Below are 17,439 nucleotides of genomic sequence, written 5' to 3' on the forward strand. Positions count from 1 at the left end.
CTGTTTTTATGACTATATATCTGTAATACACTAATATCTGAAATCACTAATAGTGATATTTCCTGCATTCTTATTTGTTTTAAAATTAATGATTTTTGTAACTATCCTGGGGTGTTCGTTTTATTTATGTTTTTGGTGTGTGTATGTGTGTGTATGTGGATGTGTGTTTCCATAGAAAACTGAACTTGTCCTATCAAAATTTGTGAAGAATTTTGTTTGAATTTTGATTGTGGTTGCAACTAATCTGTAGATTGCTTTTGGTAGGGTATCTACTTTTATTATATTAATCCTACTGATCTATCGAGCATAGAAGACCATTCCAACCTTACCTCTTTTATGATTTTAATAAAATTGCTTTTGAGTTTCTTTCCATTTAAGTTGATGTTCTCTGAATGCTTGGTGTTAATTGCCTTTATTGAATCTAGGTATTTCCCTTGTATCCCCATTTTCTCCAGAACTTTTATCACAAAAGAGTATTGAATTTTGCCAATGAGCTTCCTTGATCTAATGAGATGATCATGTAATGTTTGTCTTTGGTTTACTTATGTGGATAGATAACATTTATTCATATGGATGGTGAACTATCCCTCACTCTCTAGAATGAAGCCTCCTCGAGTATGGTGGTTGATCCCTTGATACATTTTTGGTTTCAGCTTGCAAATATTTTATTGAGCATTTTTGTATCTATGTTCATAAGGGAAATTAGTCTATAATTTAGTCTCTCTCTCTCTCTCTCTCTCTCTCTCTCTCTCTCTCACACACACACACACACACACACACACACACTCTCTCTCTCTCTCATATATTTTGGTATGATTTGGCTATCAGGTCAACTGCTCTTTTAAAAAGAATTTGGAATTTTGAGGAGTATTGACATTAACTCTTCTATGAAAGTCTTGTAGAAGTCTACACTTAAACCATCTGGCCTTGGACTTGTTTTGTTTGGGAGAGTTTTAGTTTCTGCTTTTATTACTCTTGGAGGCTATAGGTCTGTTTAAATTTTTTGATCATCTTGATTTAACTTTGCTAAGTCATATGTATCAAGAAAATTATCCTTTTTAAATTTTCCAAGGTGGATGTCAAGACACCATGACCAAGGCAACTCTTATAAGAACAACATTTAATTGGAGCTGGCTTACAGGTTCAGAGGTTCAGTTCAGTATCATCAAGGTAGGCATGGCAGCATCCAGACAGGCCTGGTGCAAAGGGAGCTGAAAGTTCTATATCTTCATGTAAAGGAAGCCAGGAGTAGACTGACTTCCAGTCAGCTAGGGTCTTTAAGCCTACTCCCACAATGACACACTTACTCCAACAAGGCCACACCTTCTAATAGTGCTGCTTCCCGGGCCAGGCATATTTAAACACCACAGTGGATTACAGGTTTTTAAAGTGTGTCCTTATGATTCTCTGGACTGTGTTCTCTTAGTGTTCTTAAACCCCTCTGGCTTCTACAGTTATTCCTACCCCTCTTTCATGGGATTCCCCATCTTTTGTCTAATGTTCAGCTGTAGGTTTCTATATCTTCTCCCATCAGTTGCTCTGTAAAGCCATGGCCATACCACCCTGAATTCACCCGGTATTATCTCTGTTCAGATTTTGTCTGGATGACTTGTATATTGTCAAGAGTGTAATATTGAAATTTCCCACTATCAGTGAGTGAGGAATTTAAGTGGAAGTAGTATTTCTTTTATGAGTGTCCTTGTGTTCGGTGCCCAGATAGTAAAAATTGCAATGTCCTCTCATGAATTTTTCCTCTGATTAGTATATAGTGCGCTTTCCTGTCTCTTATGATTAGTTTTGGCTTGAAGTCTATTTTGTCAGATATCAAAATGACTGCACCTGCTTGCTTCGTAGGTCTATATGCTTGGAATGTTTTTTCAACCATTTTACTTTGAGGGGATGTCTATCCTTGATGTTTAGGTGTGTTTCTTGGATCTAACAGAAGGATAGATTCTGTTTTCCAATCTATTTTGTTAGCCTGTACCTTTTTATTGGGGAATTGAGACTATTCGCATTTAGAGATGTCAGTAATAATCATCGTTCATTAATTCCTGGTATTTTGTTGTTGGGGTGGTTGGTGGAGGGTGCGTGCGTGCGTGCGTGCGTGCGTGCGTGCATACGTGCACGCGTGTTCCTGTGTGCGCTCACATTTCCCCTTCTGATTTGTTCTGGGATTATTTATTCCTTGTGTTTCCTTGGGTGTGGTTATCTTCTTTAGGTTGGTTATTTACTCCGTGTGTTTCCTTGGGTGTGGTTATCTTCTTTAGGTTGGTTATTTACTCTGTGTGTTTCCTTGGGTGTGGATATCTTCTTTAGGTTGGAGTTTTCCTTCTAGTGCCTTCTGCAGGACTGGATTTGTAGATGGATATTGCTTAAATTTGGTTTTAACATGGAGTGTCTTACTTTCTCAGCCTTTGTGTATTCCTATTATTAGATTTTATAGTGTCCCAGATTTCATTAGTGTTTTATACCAAGAGATTTTAAGATTAAACGTTTTCTTAACAGAGATACCTATTTCTTCTATTGTGTTTTCAATGCCTGAGATTCTCTCTTCCGTCTCTTATATTCTGTTGATGAGGCTTCCCTTCGAGATTGCTGTTTAAATCCCTAAATCTCTCTCAGTTTGGTTCATTTGAGGTGTATTGTTTTGTTTTGTTTTTTTAGTAAATTTGATTTCCAATTTCACTTTTTGAGCTGTTTTATTCATTTCCTTCCATTGTGATTTCATAAATTTCTGTCAGGGATTTATTCATTTCCTCTTTAACAGCCTCTATCATATTCATTAATGCTATTTTAAAGTCTTTTTCTTGTGCTATAGCTATATTGTAATACTTAGTGGCCTGTTGTGCTAGGGTTGCTGGACTCTAGTAAGAGATATTGCATAGCTGTTATTGGTTATGTTTTTACATTAGAGCCTAGGCATCTGCGTTTGGCAAAATAATAATTCTATATATGGTGCACTCTGGTTTCTTTTTTCATTTTTTTTTTTGAATGGCTGTTTAGTCCGTTGGTTTCTGTTGCCCCTCTCTGAATTTTAGGAGATTGTGGTGGTTGTGTGTGGCCTGTTAAAAAATTCTTCTATAATCCTGATATATGTGACCACTGCAGGTTCCAGGTAAAAAGTGTTTCTCACACTGGGAACTGGGATGGACTCGGAAGGGCAAGACTGAGTGAGTCCATCACAGGTAGGAAAGCAGAACATTCCAGTAGGAGCTGCTTGTCTGTGGGAATGGGGTCAGAGAATAACAAGGTCTGTTGGAGAGCTGGGAATGAGACTAGGGGATTGGATTTAGAAGAGTGGAGCGAGAGGCAAAGATCTTCAGTTAGCTTCATGCTTCATGGCCAAAGTGGGTTCCCAATGAATGCTTGTCAGAGTTGTGTCTAGGATAAGCAATGAGTGGAGCAAAACAAGTTTGGAGGGAAAGATCTGTGTGCTCCACATGGGAACAAAGAGGAAGGGGGTGCTATAGCAGGTGATATGCTGCAGAATTGGGCATTACACCAGGATTGGATTTGGGAGAGCAGAGAGAAAGGTGAAGGTCTGTAATTAACCTGTCTACCCCCTAACTAGAGTGGCTTGGGGAATCCTAGGAAATGCCTCCAGGACTTAGGGGCCTGGATAAAGCAAAGAGTAGAGGGAGAGAAGCTAGGATTGGAAGGTCTGTATGTTCCAATGGAGATGGGGGCGGTGCAGCCAGTGATCTACAGAGCTGATCCCCTATGAGACTCAGGGGTTGGATTTGGAAAACTAGAGGGACAGGTGAAGATCTGGAGTTATTCTCCTCCCTTCTCTGGCAGGAATGGCCTGCAGGTTCCTGGTAATACATTTACTAAGTGTGTTTGATTTTTATTTCAATACCTCTGTCCAAAGGATACCCTAATTGTTTATACCATTGTAACATTACTATCTTAAATTTAACCTGATAGGCTTCTTCTCACATATGCCAAAAATTATAATTTGTAAGGTTCCCTTAATGTTTCTTTTAATTATTTCCATGTGTCTGTGTAAGGGTACCTGGGAGTAAATCACATATGCCACTGTATACATGGGGAGGTGAGGATAATTTGAGGTAAAAGTCCTCTCTTTCACCTCTTTTGAGACTGGATCTCTTTGTTGTTTGTTGCTGCGTTAGCTAAGGTAGCTGGACCATGAGCTTCAAAGGATTCTTTTGTCTGCCTCCCATTTTACTGTAGGAATACTGAAATTACAGACATGCAACTTTCTGTAGCTTCTGAAGATTCAGGCTCAGCTCCTCATGTTTTGTGTAACATATGCTTTATTTAGTGAGCCACCTCCCCAGCTGACTTCCTTTTAAGTTAACATATAACATCCTGTCTTTTATCTTGTCATTTTTATGCATTATACCATGCATTATACTTTGCTTATATCCAGGAAGTCCCACTACCTTCCACCTGTATGATTTTTGGAAATTGAGTGCCTCTTTTATTTCTGGACTAGATTATATTCAGCTATTACAGCATGCTAGTAAGTGTTTAAGGAATCAACATCATATTTTGTTATGAATTATTCTAAGTAAAAAATTTATTATCAAAATGTAAAAACTTATTTTTAATGATAAAAATTTGTGTTTAATCAAGGTTAAGTTAGTATACTTTAGGGGACCCTGTGTATCAGTACAGCATTCCTGAAAGAGTTTATTAGTGTTACCCAAACAACATTTGTGCCAGTTCTGAATCAGTGGACATATCTTGCCTGGTAAGTCAGTATCGTAGCTGGCAAAGTTTGCTGATACTAACCATTGATGGCTTCTCTCTCCCAGTGACCCTTTTAGCACTTTCCAGCACGGAGGTAATTTTTGGGTCAATTCTTACTTGATTTCTGTATGTCTTAAAACCAAAGTGTGTTGAATTTTCAACAATAAGGTATTAAAAGTATGTCTATTTTTATTGAAAAATGTACTAGGAAGAAGAGATAGCAAAATGGTAATTATTTTTTGAAGTGTGGATTATGAGTGATTTTATATATTTTCCCTACTGAAAATATATAATTTAAAGTGCAAAAATGTTTTTAAGGGGTTATTTTGTAGTATTCTTGCAAAGACTCTGAATTAGAGAGACAAATTAGTGGCCAAGTAAATTAAAAACATTTTGAATTTTTTATTGCCATTGATCATATTGTCTAGTCTAGTTTTTATTAGATGAACCTTACATCTAATTTATAGAATTTGAGAACCATAAAGGAAATTTTATTTTTGTTTTCAAACTTATTCTCATTTTATGTCACGTCTTCATATATTTTTAAGATATCCTTGGATGGGGATGGGTCTTAACACAGGTATACAGAGAGTATTCCACTGTTTCCTATCTAGCTTTGAAAGCACTGACTGTTGATACTAGATGTATTATCATCTGATGTTTTAAGGTCCTCGGGGTCTTTGAACTTTGAAATAAAAACTGTGGTGTATTCTTCAACCTTCATTTCTAAACAGCTTCCCTTTCACAGTCATATTTGAAATTAGCATTAAACTTCATTATTCTCTGCCAAGTTGGGACTTGTAGCCTCACCTGTTGTGTATACATATTTGCATATATATTATATTCCTTTAGAAATTAATTTGTTACACATATTAGGTTCATGCATGCTATCATTACCATTACACTACACAGTTCTGCCACTGTCTATCCGTCTCCTCTACTCAACCTTTCCTTTTCCTTCCTTCTCTCCCACTTGTGGGAAGCAGTCTATATTTTAACTGTCTCTCAGGTTTGACTTTTCCTACAATGTCACATAGTCAGAATGGGTTTGTATGTAGTTAGCAGTATGCATTTGTGGATCTGTCTTTTTGTGGCTTAGTAGTATTTTATGTGTTTCTTAATATTTTTGCCTAGTGTGAATCTGCCTTGTGTTTACTTATCTGTTTACTTACTGAAGCATATTCTGATCACTTTGAAATTTGTCAATTTTACATAAGACTTCTCTAAATATCTACAAGATTGGGGGTAGACGTAAGTTTTCAACTTTCTTTAATTATCATGAGTAACTATCAGCATCATTGGTAGATCATTGGGAAAACTATGTGTATTTTAGAAACTGCTAGACTGTTTTCAAAAGTGGCTAGTCCACTTCAAATTCCCGCCAGCAGCGAATGACCTTGCTGTCCCCTTACTGTTTCTAGTTCTTTCTAGCTAGCTTTTGATAGCTGCATTTGGGTTTTTTCCATTCTAATAGATCTGTACTGATATCTTGTTTTCTCAATGTGTAGATCCCTAATGAGACTTGATATTGGCCATCTAGTCACATATTTGAATCTTTTTATCTTCTAAGTGGGATGTCTTTGGATTGATTTTAGTATTTGGATAGTGATAGAACCAGAATTAGGAAGAATTTATTTTGTTTCGGTTTTCTAGAGTGGTTGGTAGAGAACCATATGGGCTGGTGTTTCTGTTTGGCAGATGTATTCTTCTTGATCTATTTTTAATAGCTCCAGCCACTCTAAGGTTATCTGTTGTTCTTGCCCGAGCTTTGGTTTCCTTGCTGTTAGAGGAGTTGATCATTTCCCCTAAGTTATCACATTTCTGGACATAATGTTATTTGTAACATTCCTTTATTCTTCTAACGTCTCTAATTTCAGAAATGACTAACCCATCTGTTCTGATAAGTGATTTTCCACCCTTTTTTTCCTAATTAGCCTACCTAGAGATTTATGGCTTGTATTTTCTTTTCAAAGTATCAATTGATGTTATTTTTTAGAAAGGTCTATACTACAAACTGGGAGAATATATAGCAAATGTTGCAAACATTCTTTTGATATTGTAGTTTGTAGATGAAATATTTTCCCTTCATACTTTAGTTCTTCAATTTTTTATATATTGTACTGTGGTCATATTCTTTTCCCTTTCCCAACTTCTCCCAGATTCCCTCTCAACTTCATAATCTTTCTCTGGAAAAAAAAAAAAACAACCCACAAAACCAGACACCCCCCTCCTGAAAGGCAGAAAAAAAAAACCTCAGACACATCAGGGAGTCTCATTTTTTTGTGTAGCTACTAAAATGTTTCATAATAAAAATTGGTATAAGTATATAAAATTGTATGTGCTTGTGTATTTGTGTACTTGCATGAACCCCCCCCTCTGTGTGTGTGTGTGTGTGTGTGTGTGTGTGTGTGTGTGTGTGTGTGTGTGTGTGTGTTTTACAGGGTTCAGATCCATTCACTGAGCTGCAGCTGCAGCCCTAATGTTATTTTGTAGCTGCATTGTCATTGTTCAGTATACGTCTCTAAAGTCAGTAAGCTTAAAACCCATTCAATGAGCAAAACAAAATAAAATCTAGGGCTTTATTTTTCACTGAAATTTGTCTTTGGGAACTATAAATTAATAGTCTGTGAATAAACTATACTAAAAAGAATAAAGTATTCAAAGTAAATGAAAGTTGTGCCTTTTAAAATTACATGTATGTTTTTATATTAACTTATCATACAGCCTTAAGATACAAGTATTAATCTCTTCAAGTTCCCAAGAAGAGACTGAAGCCTGGAAAAATGCTTAGGCCACAGCTAGTATGTAGAATGTCCCTGTATCTATATCAGCTTTTACAATCGATTTTTATTGACTTTTATTTATAAGCATATTTACGTTTTGTTATTTTTGGTGGAGTCTTAATAGAATTCCCTATGTGAATTAAGCCTGCCTCTGCCTCCTGAGTACTAGAATTATAACTGTATGCTATGATACCTATTTTAATAAAGGTACATTATTTAAATCTTTTGAACCCTAGTTTTTATTTTACAATTGGTAATTGTAAATTGAAGTCGAAACTCATTAAATTCATATATTTTTGAATTTTTAACATTTTTATGCATAAAAACCACCTATATGTGTTTTGCCTGCATTCATGTTTGTGTACCATGTTCACAGATGGCTAGAAGAACTCATCAGATCCCTAGAGCTGGAGTCATAGATAGTTGTGAGCCACCATGTGGGTGCTGGGTTTGGAGTAGGTAAGACCCTTGGTAGTACAGCCAGTGCTTTTAACCACTGAAACATCCCTCTGTACCCCTTACAACCATTCTTTGGGTTTTCTTTCTTTTTTTGGGGGGGGGGTTGTTTGTTTAATCTTAAATCTTTTAGCCATTTTTCAAAAATCCCAATGTTATGTTTTTCTCATGAAGCCATGATAAAAATCAGGATTCCTTGACTTTTCAAAACTGTTCTCTTTGACGTAAGTCATATATTGCAGCACTAATCCTACATAAGTAAGTAGCTCTGAAATCTGTGACTACTTAGGGGTGATCTAAGGAAACTGCACAATAGTCTGTATATGCAAGTCCTAGGGTTACACTTGCATTAAGTTCCTGTGGTAGACAGTGAGATGTCAGGGTAACTGTGGGGAGCCCTGGGTACGGTGCTGAGCTGTAATACTGGCAGTGGGAAGAGAGAAGGATCTCTACAAATTCAAAGCTATCCTGGTCTAGATAGTGAATTCCAAGCCACCCAGACCCTATAGAACATGATCCTGTTTCAAATGGGGTTGGATTATTCCTTTTCTTTCAAAGCCTCGGCAATGAATGATGTATACATCTTTATTCCAGGATCAAAACAACTAAAGTTCTAAAAGGACTCAATTTTTTCCCAAGTTAGTGTGTATGTGTGTGCGTGCATGCGTGCGTGCGTGCGTGCGTGCGTGCATGCATGTGTGTGTTCATTACCTTTTTGAGGGTGCAGTCCCTCGTTTGTACTGCTGCACTTTATACTTCAGGGTAGCTGGCCACAAGCTTCCAAGTGATTCTGTCTCTCTCTTCTCACTATAGGAGTGATAAGTTCATACCACCACAATGACTTTTTAAATGTGGTTTCTGGAGATCAAACCTGAGTTGTGAGACGTGTCTTGACCCTATGAGCCATCTCCCAAGCCCAGGAAAGAATTGTTTTTAATTGTTAAATTATTTACAGTTTTTATATGTGAAGTTGTCTGTAGAAAAGTAAGCATGCGTTCTTAAGCAGGCATTTAATCTACAAAATAACATCAAATACGTGTTTGATGGTACGGAAATTTAGAAAAAACAGCATTTGGTAATCCTGTGTTGTATGGTGTTAGGTTTTATAATTTTTTGTCTATCTGTAAATTAGGTAATATAATCCACATTACATTCATAAGCTGACTGAAACAAAGCTCTGTGTCCTGAAAAGTCACAGCTATTAAATGTGTTTCCAGTCCAGATCTCCAGTCTTCAGATATCTTTACATTACTGTGTACTGGGTCTTATGTTCCTAGTTACTGCTCTTTGCAAAAGTATGTAAGTATTAATACTATTTTTGTGCTACTGACAAGGTCTTTCTATACATTTTTTATGATCTTCCACTCTGTGTTTGGATTAATGTAGAAGAGAGCCCTAAGAGTGGCCCTAATCAGTGTAATTGTTCATTATCCTACCAGGAACAGCACATTAAAATAGGTATGCTAGCATACAGTTGTGTAACGTAGAAGAGATACAGCCTTATCTCTGTTGAGCCTTTTAAAAGAATTTCTGTACATACTGATGGTTTTCCAATTAGCTATTGTATAGCTGCCTAAGATAGTAAAGGCTTAGCATGCAAAGTTCTTCATGCAGATTTATTTAGAGAAAAAAATTTGAAGGACATTCTGTTGTTATCAATGATTTTAAAATTTATTCCATCTACTAAATGTAAATGACAGTGTCACCATACCTTCTTATCATGTCCTTAGCAGATAAGTGTTCCAGAACTTTTTCAATACATTAGAATTATTAGATTGTAAGGAGTAGCATTAAAAAACAACAAAACAACAACAACAAAAACATAATCCATTTTAAATGTTTCATTTAAACATGTTCCATAATATAGCATAGATGTATATAATGTGTCTTGATTATATTACTCCTGCCCATATTATCCTCAATCCCTCTCGTCTGCCCAAGTCTTGAGTTATTTATTTGAGCAAAGATAACTTAACCAGTGACTATGTTACTGTGGAAAGGACTTCCCCTCAGCCAGCACCCACATTAACTCTTTAACTCTTCATGGAAGAATAGGGCCTAAAGCCCACTCTGCATTTATGATGGAATATCGATAGGTCCTGTCTTCTGCAGGTAACCACTGCTTTTGAGTTGATAGACCCAATAGCTCTATCAGGTCCAGAAGACAACATTTCTCTCCATGCTCCAGATCTTAAATCCTGTTTCTTCTTCCAAGATGTTTCCTGAGTCTTAGAGTGTAAAATATGATAGAGATGTCCCATAGGGTTGAGCACTTAACAGCCATTTGTTCTCAGCACTTTTTGCCCAATTATGAGTCTCTGTATTAACTGTCCACACTGTAAACATGAATTTCCCTGACTAAGGCTGAGAGCAGCACTAGTCTGTACATGGTTTGCATTGGATGACATACCCTATGTGTTTACTCTGTCTTTTTCTTTTGTAACCAGGCTTTTGGAAATGAAAAAGACTGACCTTATTTTTGATCTACAAATTGGATTGCTCCTTGTTTTTGTAGACATAATTCTATTTTCCCAAGTCTGGGTATTCTCAACACCTTTGGTCTTTTCTTTGGTTTCTCTGTATTATATTTTCTTTCATATTGTGCAAAATTTATTCCTTTCTTTTCTTATATCTACCTCTTTGGTCCCACTGTCATAATGAAAATAAAAAAGAAATTAATAAATAGTAATCATTAAGTCTTTGAAGTGATTAGATGATACTTAAAACTATATTGTTGAAAAATTAGTAATCTATAACCAGCTCTTTATTCTTGGTATTTTGTCTCCGTATGGCCTATTCTGTTTTTTTTCTTCTTCTTCTAACTATCAGGAGGTTAATTTGAAAGGTAGACTCTCTCCCATAATTGTTACTAGTTAGGTTTTATTTTTGTTTTTTCATTTTTTTTCTTTGCCATTGCTGTGGAAGATGGTGATTTTGCTGGTTTTAATAAAGTTAGTATATTTAATGAATATTTTCCTTCTTTTAAAGACTGTGAACCAGAAGAGCTGACTGACTGGTCTATGGATGAAAAATGTTCATTTTGTAACCTACAGAGAGAAGCAGTCAGTGTAAGTTTTAGTGCCATGAAGTTATTTTTAAAATAATCACACAATTGTAACACAGTTCTTTTTTTTTTTAACTTAAGTTGTTCTGATAATTTGTGACTCAGTGAAAATTTAAGTACTTCATTTTGTTGAATGAAAAAAATATGTCCAACATTTAGTTTAATTTTAAAAACAAACTCATTTTTTTTCTTTTTCTTCTCTTCTGTCTTTCCTTTTTATTTGTTTGTTTGTTTTTGGTTTGGTTTGGTTTTCTTCCATATTTGTTTCTTACTACTTTCTGATTCATGAGCTCTACCTTAAGGTCAGGTTGGTATTTATGTGTTCAAGGGTGAGCATGGAGACCTAGCTTATATAAGAACACTCTGAAGTCTTGTTTCTTAGCAGTTTGTAGCAAGGGGATAATATGTTACTATCTATATGTTTATAACCCTCTTAGTACTTTTAAAGTCTTTGGCTATCAGAAATATTTCCTGTGTTAATGATGAAATATGTGCCTACTGTCTTAAAGGACATAGATGTGTGTAACCAGCACTTCTTTTGTGGTAAGAAATCCTGATTCCTTATCTGTTATGGTGAGCAGAGCTGAGAGGAATGTGAAAATCGTAAGCTCCTCTGCTTTTCTAAACTTCACTGCTTTTCTAAACTTCACTGCATGCATAGCAAACTTTCCAGCAGTGCCTGCCCACACTCACTCCCAACCCCCCCCACACACACATTTTACCAAAAGTTTGGTAAGGAATAAGGTTATTTTGGTACTCTATTAGAAGTACATTTTTTCCCCTGAATTCTATCACAGATTTTATATTCTTTTGGTACAATATGAGATTTTATGGCAGGCAGAGCAACTGAACATTAAAGCAATCTTACATATTAATTGGAGCCCAGGTTTAACTGAAAGTAATTACGTATGTTACTTTCTTATAATTTTAGGATTGTATGCCATCTCTTGATTCTTCACAGTCAACGCCAACAGAAGAGCTATCATCTCAGGGCCAGTCCCACACTGATAAGATTGAATGCCAAGCAGAAACTTACCTAAATGCACTCTTTCGAAAGAAAGGTAATACTGGCATGCTTTGTCATTTAAATTTTGCAGTGTTTAGAATATTTCTGATGCGGGATTTTTTTAAATATGTCAGTCCCTACTTCATTATTAACTACTTCCTCCTTTGTCTTACTAGAGCCAATAAGATTATCCGCTCTCTAGTGCTAGCCATTCATTTTCACCCTCCTGTTCTCAAACTCCTCCTTCATGAACACCTCTCAAAAAACTTTTGTGCTTCTCACGTTCATTATTTTGTTGCTGTTTTTACGTCTTTAAAAAGTGTTGGACAAGGAAGAAGTTATAGATAGGTTTTATTGCGAGCCTATCCCTATAATGTATCTCTTACATCATTTCCAACTGGCACCGTTTGAGTATTTGTCAGCTTGAGTATGCATTCTTGACATTAAAATGTCTGTATTTGTCTCTTTCTGATGTCTTTCAACCACAATGGACCTTGTTTCGCTTTTCTTCTATTTGTTACATATCTGTAAGGAAAATGAGTTTTTATATTTAAATTGCTTGGGAAGATCATGGTCTTCCAGCTTTTGTACCTAACCATGCCTCTGGTTGTGGGTCGTCCTTAACCCGCAGATGGAGGTTGGGAGGACAGGGCGTGTGGGTGTGGGTGGAGTGTGCTGGCCTTTCCCTTCAGCCTGTAGAAATTGAGAAAGCACTCTGTCTTCTTCTTAGCCTGGGATTGATTCTGTTCTACTGCTCTTTAAAATTAGGGTCTAGCATATATTTTCTGCTAAATTGATAACTTCATATTTAAAAAAAATTAAACAGTAATATTAAAAGTTTTGAATCTTTCATTTAGTTATTAATTTTTTGAAATTCTTTGTGTTCAATATGAGAATCCTTATTATAAAAATCACTAGCATAATTAAAAGACCTAAAGAACTACATATAAAAAAATGAAGTAGCTAAAAATAAAATAAAACCCTTTCCCTATGTGTTACTGAAATAGTGTTGGAGAATTTGGATTATCTTTAAAAAGTATATTTCTTCACAGTTTTTAGGGAGCTAATGTTAAAATAGCTTATTTTCTTATACGATTTACACCATGCTGATTTAGAAGAGTTATTCTGCCAGTGTGTTTACAATACTTAACTGTTAGACCTGTATCACCAAGAGCTTAACACACATGCAGTGTAACTACTTTGGAATTAATTATTCCTTATTGTTTCTTTGAGACATTTATATTGGTAGTAAGTTGTCAATATGAATAACTTTCAGTTTTTTTATAGTATGGAGTTAGCCTGTTCTCCATTGCTTTTTTAAAGAGTACTCAGTAAAAAACTTGGTACTATTTCAGCTGATTCAAGCATCTGTGTCTCCAAGAGGTCTCCTACCAATAGTTGGGTGAGTGTTGCTGGATATTTAGTGACCACTTAGTCTAGGAATTTCTTAGTTTTCTTCAAGGTCTTTTGAAAATTGTGGAAATTTTAAACGAGTCTTATTAGTATAGCAATTTTGTTTTATCAGGTCTTGTCTTTGGTAATTCCTTTCTTTGTGTAATATATCACCATTTTCTGAATTTACTAGGGTTTTGTTGTTGTTATTGTTGTTTTAGTATTTTTTCTTCAATAGAACCATTTTAGAAATCTCCAGTATGATTTAACCAAAATGAGGAAAGGAAATAATACCTTTTAATGGTATTGACTTTGTTAGTTAATTAGATTGTCACTTTAAAAAAATATAATTAACTATACTTTGAGATAATAGACAATAAATGTGATTTTAAAGACACAAAATACATGGGTCTTTAGCAACTAAGATGTTGATAAAGCTTTTGTTTTCTGAAATTTTCCCTAATTTGATCATTTTTAAATATTCTGAATATTGACAGCGGTAGTATTGATACTTTGCCACTTACTGTGAGCAACAAGTTTATATTGATTATCTTATTGAAATGTAAAGTAAAATTTTAATACTCTGTTTGAACTTATTTATTATATTTCTAACTTAGAATTTTTTGGGTTATGTTAATGATAAATATAAACTATGAATACTTGGATTAATAATGTCATCAAATAAGATTGAGCATTAAAGCCTTTTACTGCCTGTGTCAGTTACTTTTCTCATTTCAGTGACAGAAATACTTGAGAGGGAAGGCTTATTTGATTTACTATTTCAAAAGATTTCAGTCCTTCATGGTAGGGAAGGCATGAAGGCTGAGCAACTTGAGCTTTCAGAGTTCTGTATAGGAAAATGAGGCACAGCTCCTAACACAGCAGCCAGGCAGAGAAGCAAAGAGTGGGACCTTTAATTCTGGTACCATGACTGCTAGTACTCAGGCAGGTTTTTAGGTTAGAACCAGCTCAGATCCGCTGGGTCTTGTGTCCAAAGTACATGGTGTACTCAACAATATGGACATACGTCAACTTTTTGGAGGCAACAATGGACAATAGCAATAGTCTGTGTTTTGGGATTTTCTTAGATAGCCCTGACTAACAACCTAAAGGGGGCTTTTCATGTCTGGTGTTAGGGGTTGTTAGTCTGTGACTTATGGAGAGTCCAGATGAAAAAGATCATCTAAACTGTGTATGTATATCTATACACAGATGCAAGTATCGTGTATAAACTTACATATCTGTGATTCCTTGTGATTTTTTTCTGACACATTTACCTCCTCCTCCTTCTGTATTAGTCTTTCTCCCTCCTCCCTAACTTCTGAGAAAATATTTCTTAAATGAATGAGTTATTAATAAAATAAATTGGGCTGGAGAGATGGCTCAGTGGTTAAGAGCATTGACTGCTCTTCCAGAGGTCCTGAGTTCAAATCCCAGCAACCACATGGTGGTTCACAACCATCTGTAATGGGATCTGATGCCATCTTCTGGTGTGTCTGAAGACAACAACAGTGTACTCATATATAATAAATAAATAAATAAATAAATAAATAAATAAATAAATAAATAAATAAATCTTTAAAAAATAAAATAAATTATGTTCAGTTATCTAAATTTCTCTAGGTATTTAGTTGTATTGGTGCTTTATTTGTTTTATTTAAAGAAGTAAAGTATTTAGTACCTATATATATTATGAATATCAACCCATAGCTTCATTATATTTTGATTTTTGTAGTGCTAGGATACAAACCCAAGGCCCTACCTATACTAGGCTGGTAGTCTGCTAATGAGCTATGTCCTTAACCCTTAGTCAGTTTGTTTGTTTTATTTTTCTTTGTTTTCTTACTTTTTATTTTTTAGATTATACTTTAAAATAATATCTATATATGTATGTACACATATATGTATATATTCAGGTTTTTTATGTATATAAACATAATCGTATAGCTACAAATGACCTTGTCAAATCTTATGTAAACTAAATTATATTTTAGATTTTAGGTTCACATTCTCTGATCACATAAAGTATTAAGCTTGCCTAAATTAGACAAAATATGTACATGTTAGCTGAATCATATTGGTAGAAATATAATAAAATGAAAATATCTCTCATCAAACTGTTTTTCCTGTTTTATTTTTATCCCATACATCCCTAGCAATGACCTAACTATTATTCTGGAAAGTCATATGGTCCCTCAAAAAAAAAATATAATGATGGATTTGATTGGTTGTTTGAAAGCTCTACTAATGAACACATTCCCCTTAAACTTAATAATAGCCACATTTTACATGTCAGTCTTTCCATGTCTTTGAGTTCAGTATAGACAGATTACGGCTGATACAGAATATATGATTTCTTAGGAATTTAGTTATTTATATGCTTATATTGCTTTTATTTTTTTTTTTATTTTTTTTATTTTTTGGAGCTGGGGACCGAACCCAGGGCCTTGCGCTCGCTCTACCACTGAGCCAAACCCCCAATCCCGCTTTTATTTAAATTTAAGCATCTTTATGTTACTCTAAATTGGCATGACTCATTTAGGCCATAAATTTTCCTTTCCATGGTGTTTATTTATTTATGATATCATTGTGTCATATTTTGAGTTTCCTTTATGTGGGTTGCACTTTTACTTTCAAGAAACAACTACAATAAAATAATCCACACACTACTATTCACATTTAGTTTTGTTCATGAAAATATTTTTAATCTTATTTTCATCATATCTATAGGCACACTTTTATCATCAGATAGATAGAGAGAGAGAGAGAGTGAGTGTGTGTGTGTGTGTGTGTGTGTGTGTGTGTGTGTGTGTATGTGTGTGTGTGTGTGTGTGTAGGTATACTTGGAATCCCTGAAAAGTAAAGTAAGATAGGGAGATAAAAATACGAGACCTTAGATATTACACAGTACAAAAGTAACCTTAAAACCAGTCCTAAGATGCCCACTCTGCCCGTTTCTTTCCTTCTCCTGTTCTGAGACTTTATTTTTGCATAGTGATGGAGACTAAACAAGTGCCTTGAGCATATGAGGCAAGCAGTGTACTCTAAGCTACGTCCCCTACTGTGAACTCTTTAATTTCCGGAGCCAAGGACACCACCTCAGACTGCTTCAACCTGAAAGTGTTTGACTTTGTTAATCACCCCCCCCCCCCCCCTTGATAACACTTGGCCTCCCTTAGATTCATGAAATGGTTTCCTTCCAGTCCCTTTACTGACTGAGCCTTGTTTGCCTTTTTCTCTGTACTGTTTTCCTCTGGTGAATTCAGTAAATAAATGGAGAATGAACAAGTTAGAGTAAAGAAAATTTTCCTAGTTAGAAAAAAATAAACTTATTGTGTGTCTGTTTTTTTATCAGTACACGTGTGTTATCCTGTGTATGGAGTAGGAGAACAGCTTGCAGGAGTAGTTTACTCCTACCATTTGGACCTTGGGATCAAATTAAGGTGGTCAGGCTTGGTGGCAAATGCCTTCCTTCACTGAGTCCTCTTTTTGACTCAGCTTCTCCTATTATTCCAAATGGATCCCTGAAATTTTCTCTCCTAAAGCTAGAACTTCAACCACCTTTTAATTTCATCCTTTTCCATACAAAAACTTAATTCTGTAGCTTCAGGACTCATTTTTAATTAAAATAAATCAGTTGCTAGTCCTGTTTTAAGCTGTTTGATTTTTATTTATGTGTAGGTGCATATGTCTCTAAGAATGTGTGTAGTTGCCCACAGAGGCCAGCAGAGGGCATTAAAGCAGCTGGAGCTGGAGTTGACAAGTGTCATAAGCTACCTGGCAGGGATGCTAAAAAATGGCACTCTGGTCCACTGTGAGAGCAGCATGCACTTTTAGCTATTGAGTCATTTCTTCGGACTCCCCTCCTGAGTGTTCTCAGGCTCACATTCCTATTTACATCTTGTTGGGTACAGCCCACATGACATATAGGAGGCACTACCTGTGACACGGGAGTTTCAGTTCCTCCTTTTCAATTCCCCTACACCCTTTTCCTATGCCATTAGATCCCTTTCCTGCATAGC

The 17,439-nt window shown here is 35.6% G+C and overlaps 1 protein-coding gene across 17 annotated transcripts in view; it reads left to right on the forward strand.

Annotated features, from left to right (window-relative positions):
* Lcorl (ligand dependent nuclear receptor corepressor-like) overlaps positions 1-17,439 on the forward strand; it is a 136,193-nt gene that overhangs the window by 41,675 nt on the left and 77,079 nt on the right. For 11 of the 17 annotated variants that reach the window (XM_087584061.1, XM_087584074.1, NM_001432820.1 and 8 more), the window contains exons 3-4: positions 10,944-11,023; positions 11,951-12,080. In XM_087584061.1, coding sequence (XP_087440187.1) covers positions 10,944-11,023; positions 11,951-12,080 — 210 coding nt within the window. The remainder of the gene's footprint in view (positions 1-10,943; positions 11,024-11,950; positions 12,081-17,439) is intronic. The other 6 variants (XM_087584063.1, XM_087584064.1, XM_087584070.1 and 3 more) reach the window with 1 other exon arrangement.

This window comes from Rattus norvegicus, chromosome 14 (genome assembly GCF_021556685.1).
Source record: "Rattus norvegicus strain SHRSP/BbbUtx chromosome 14, alternate assembly SHRSP_T2T, whole genome shotgun sequence".
NCBI lineage: Eukaryota > Metazoa > Chordata > Mammalia > Rodentia > Muridae > Rattus > Rattus norvegicus.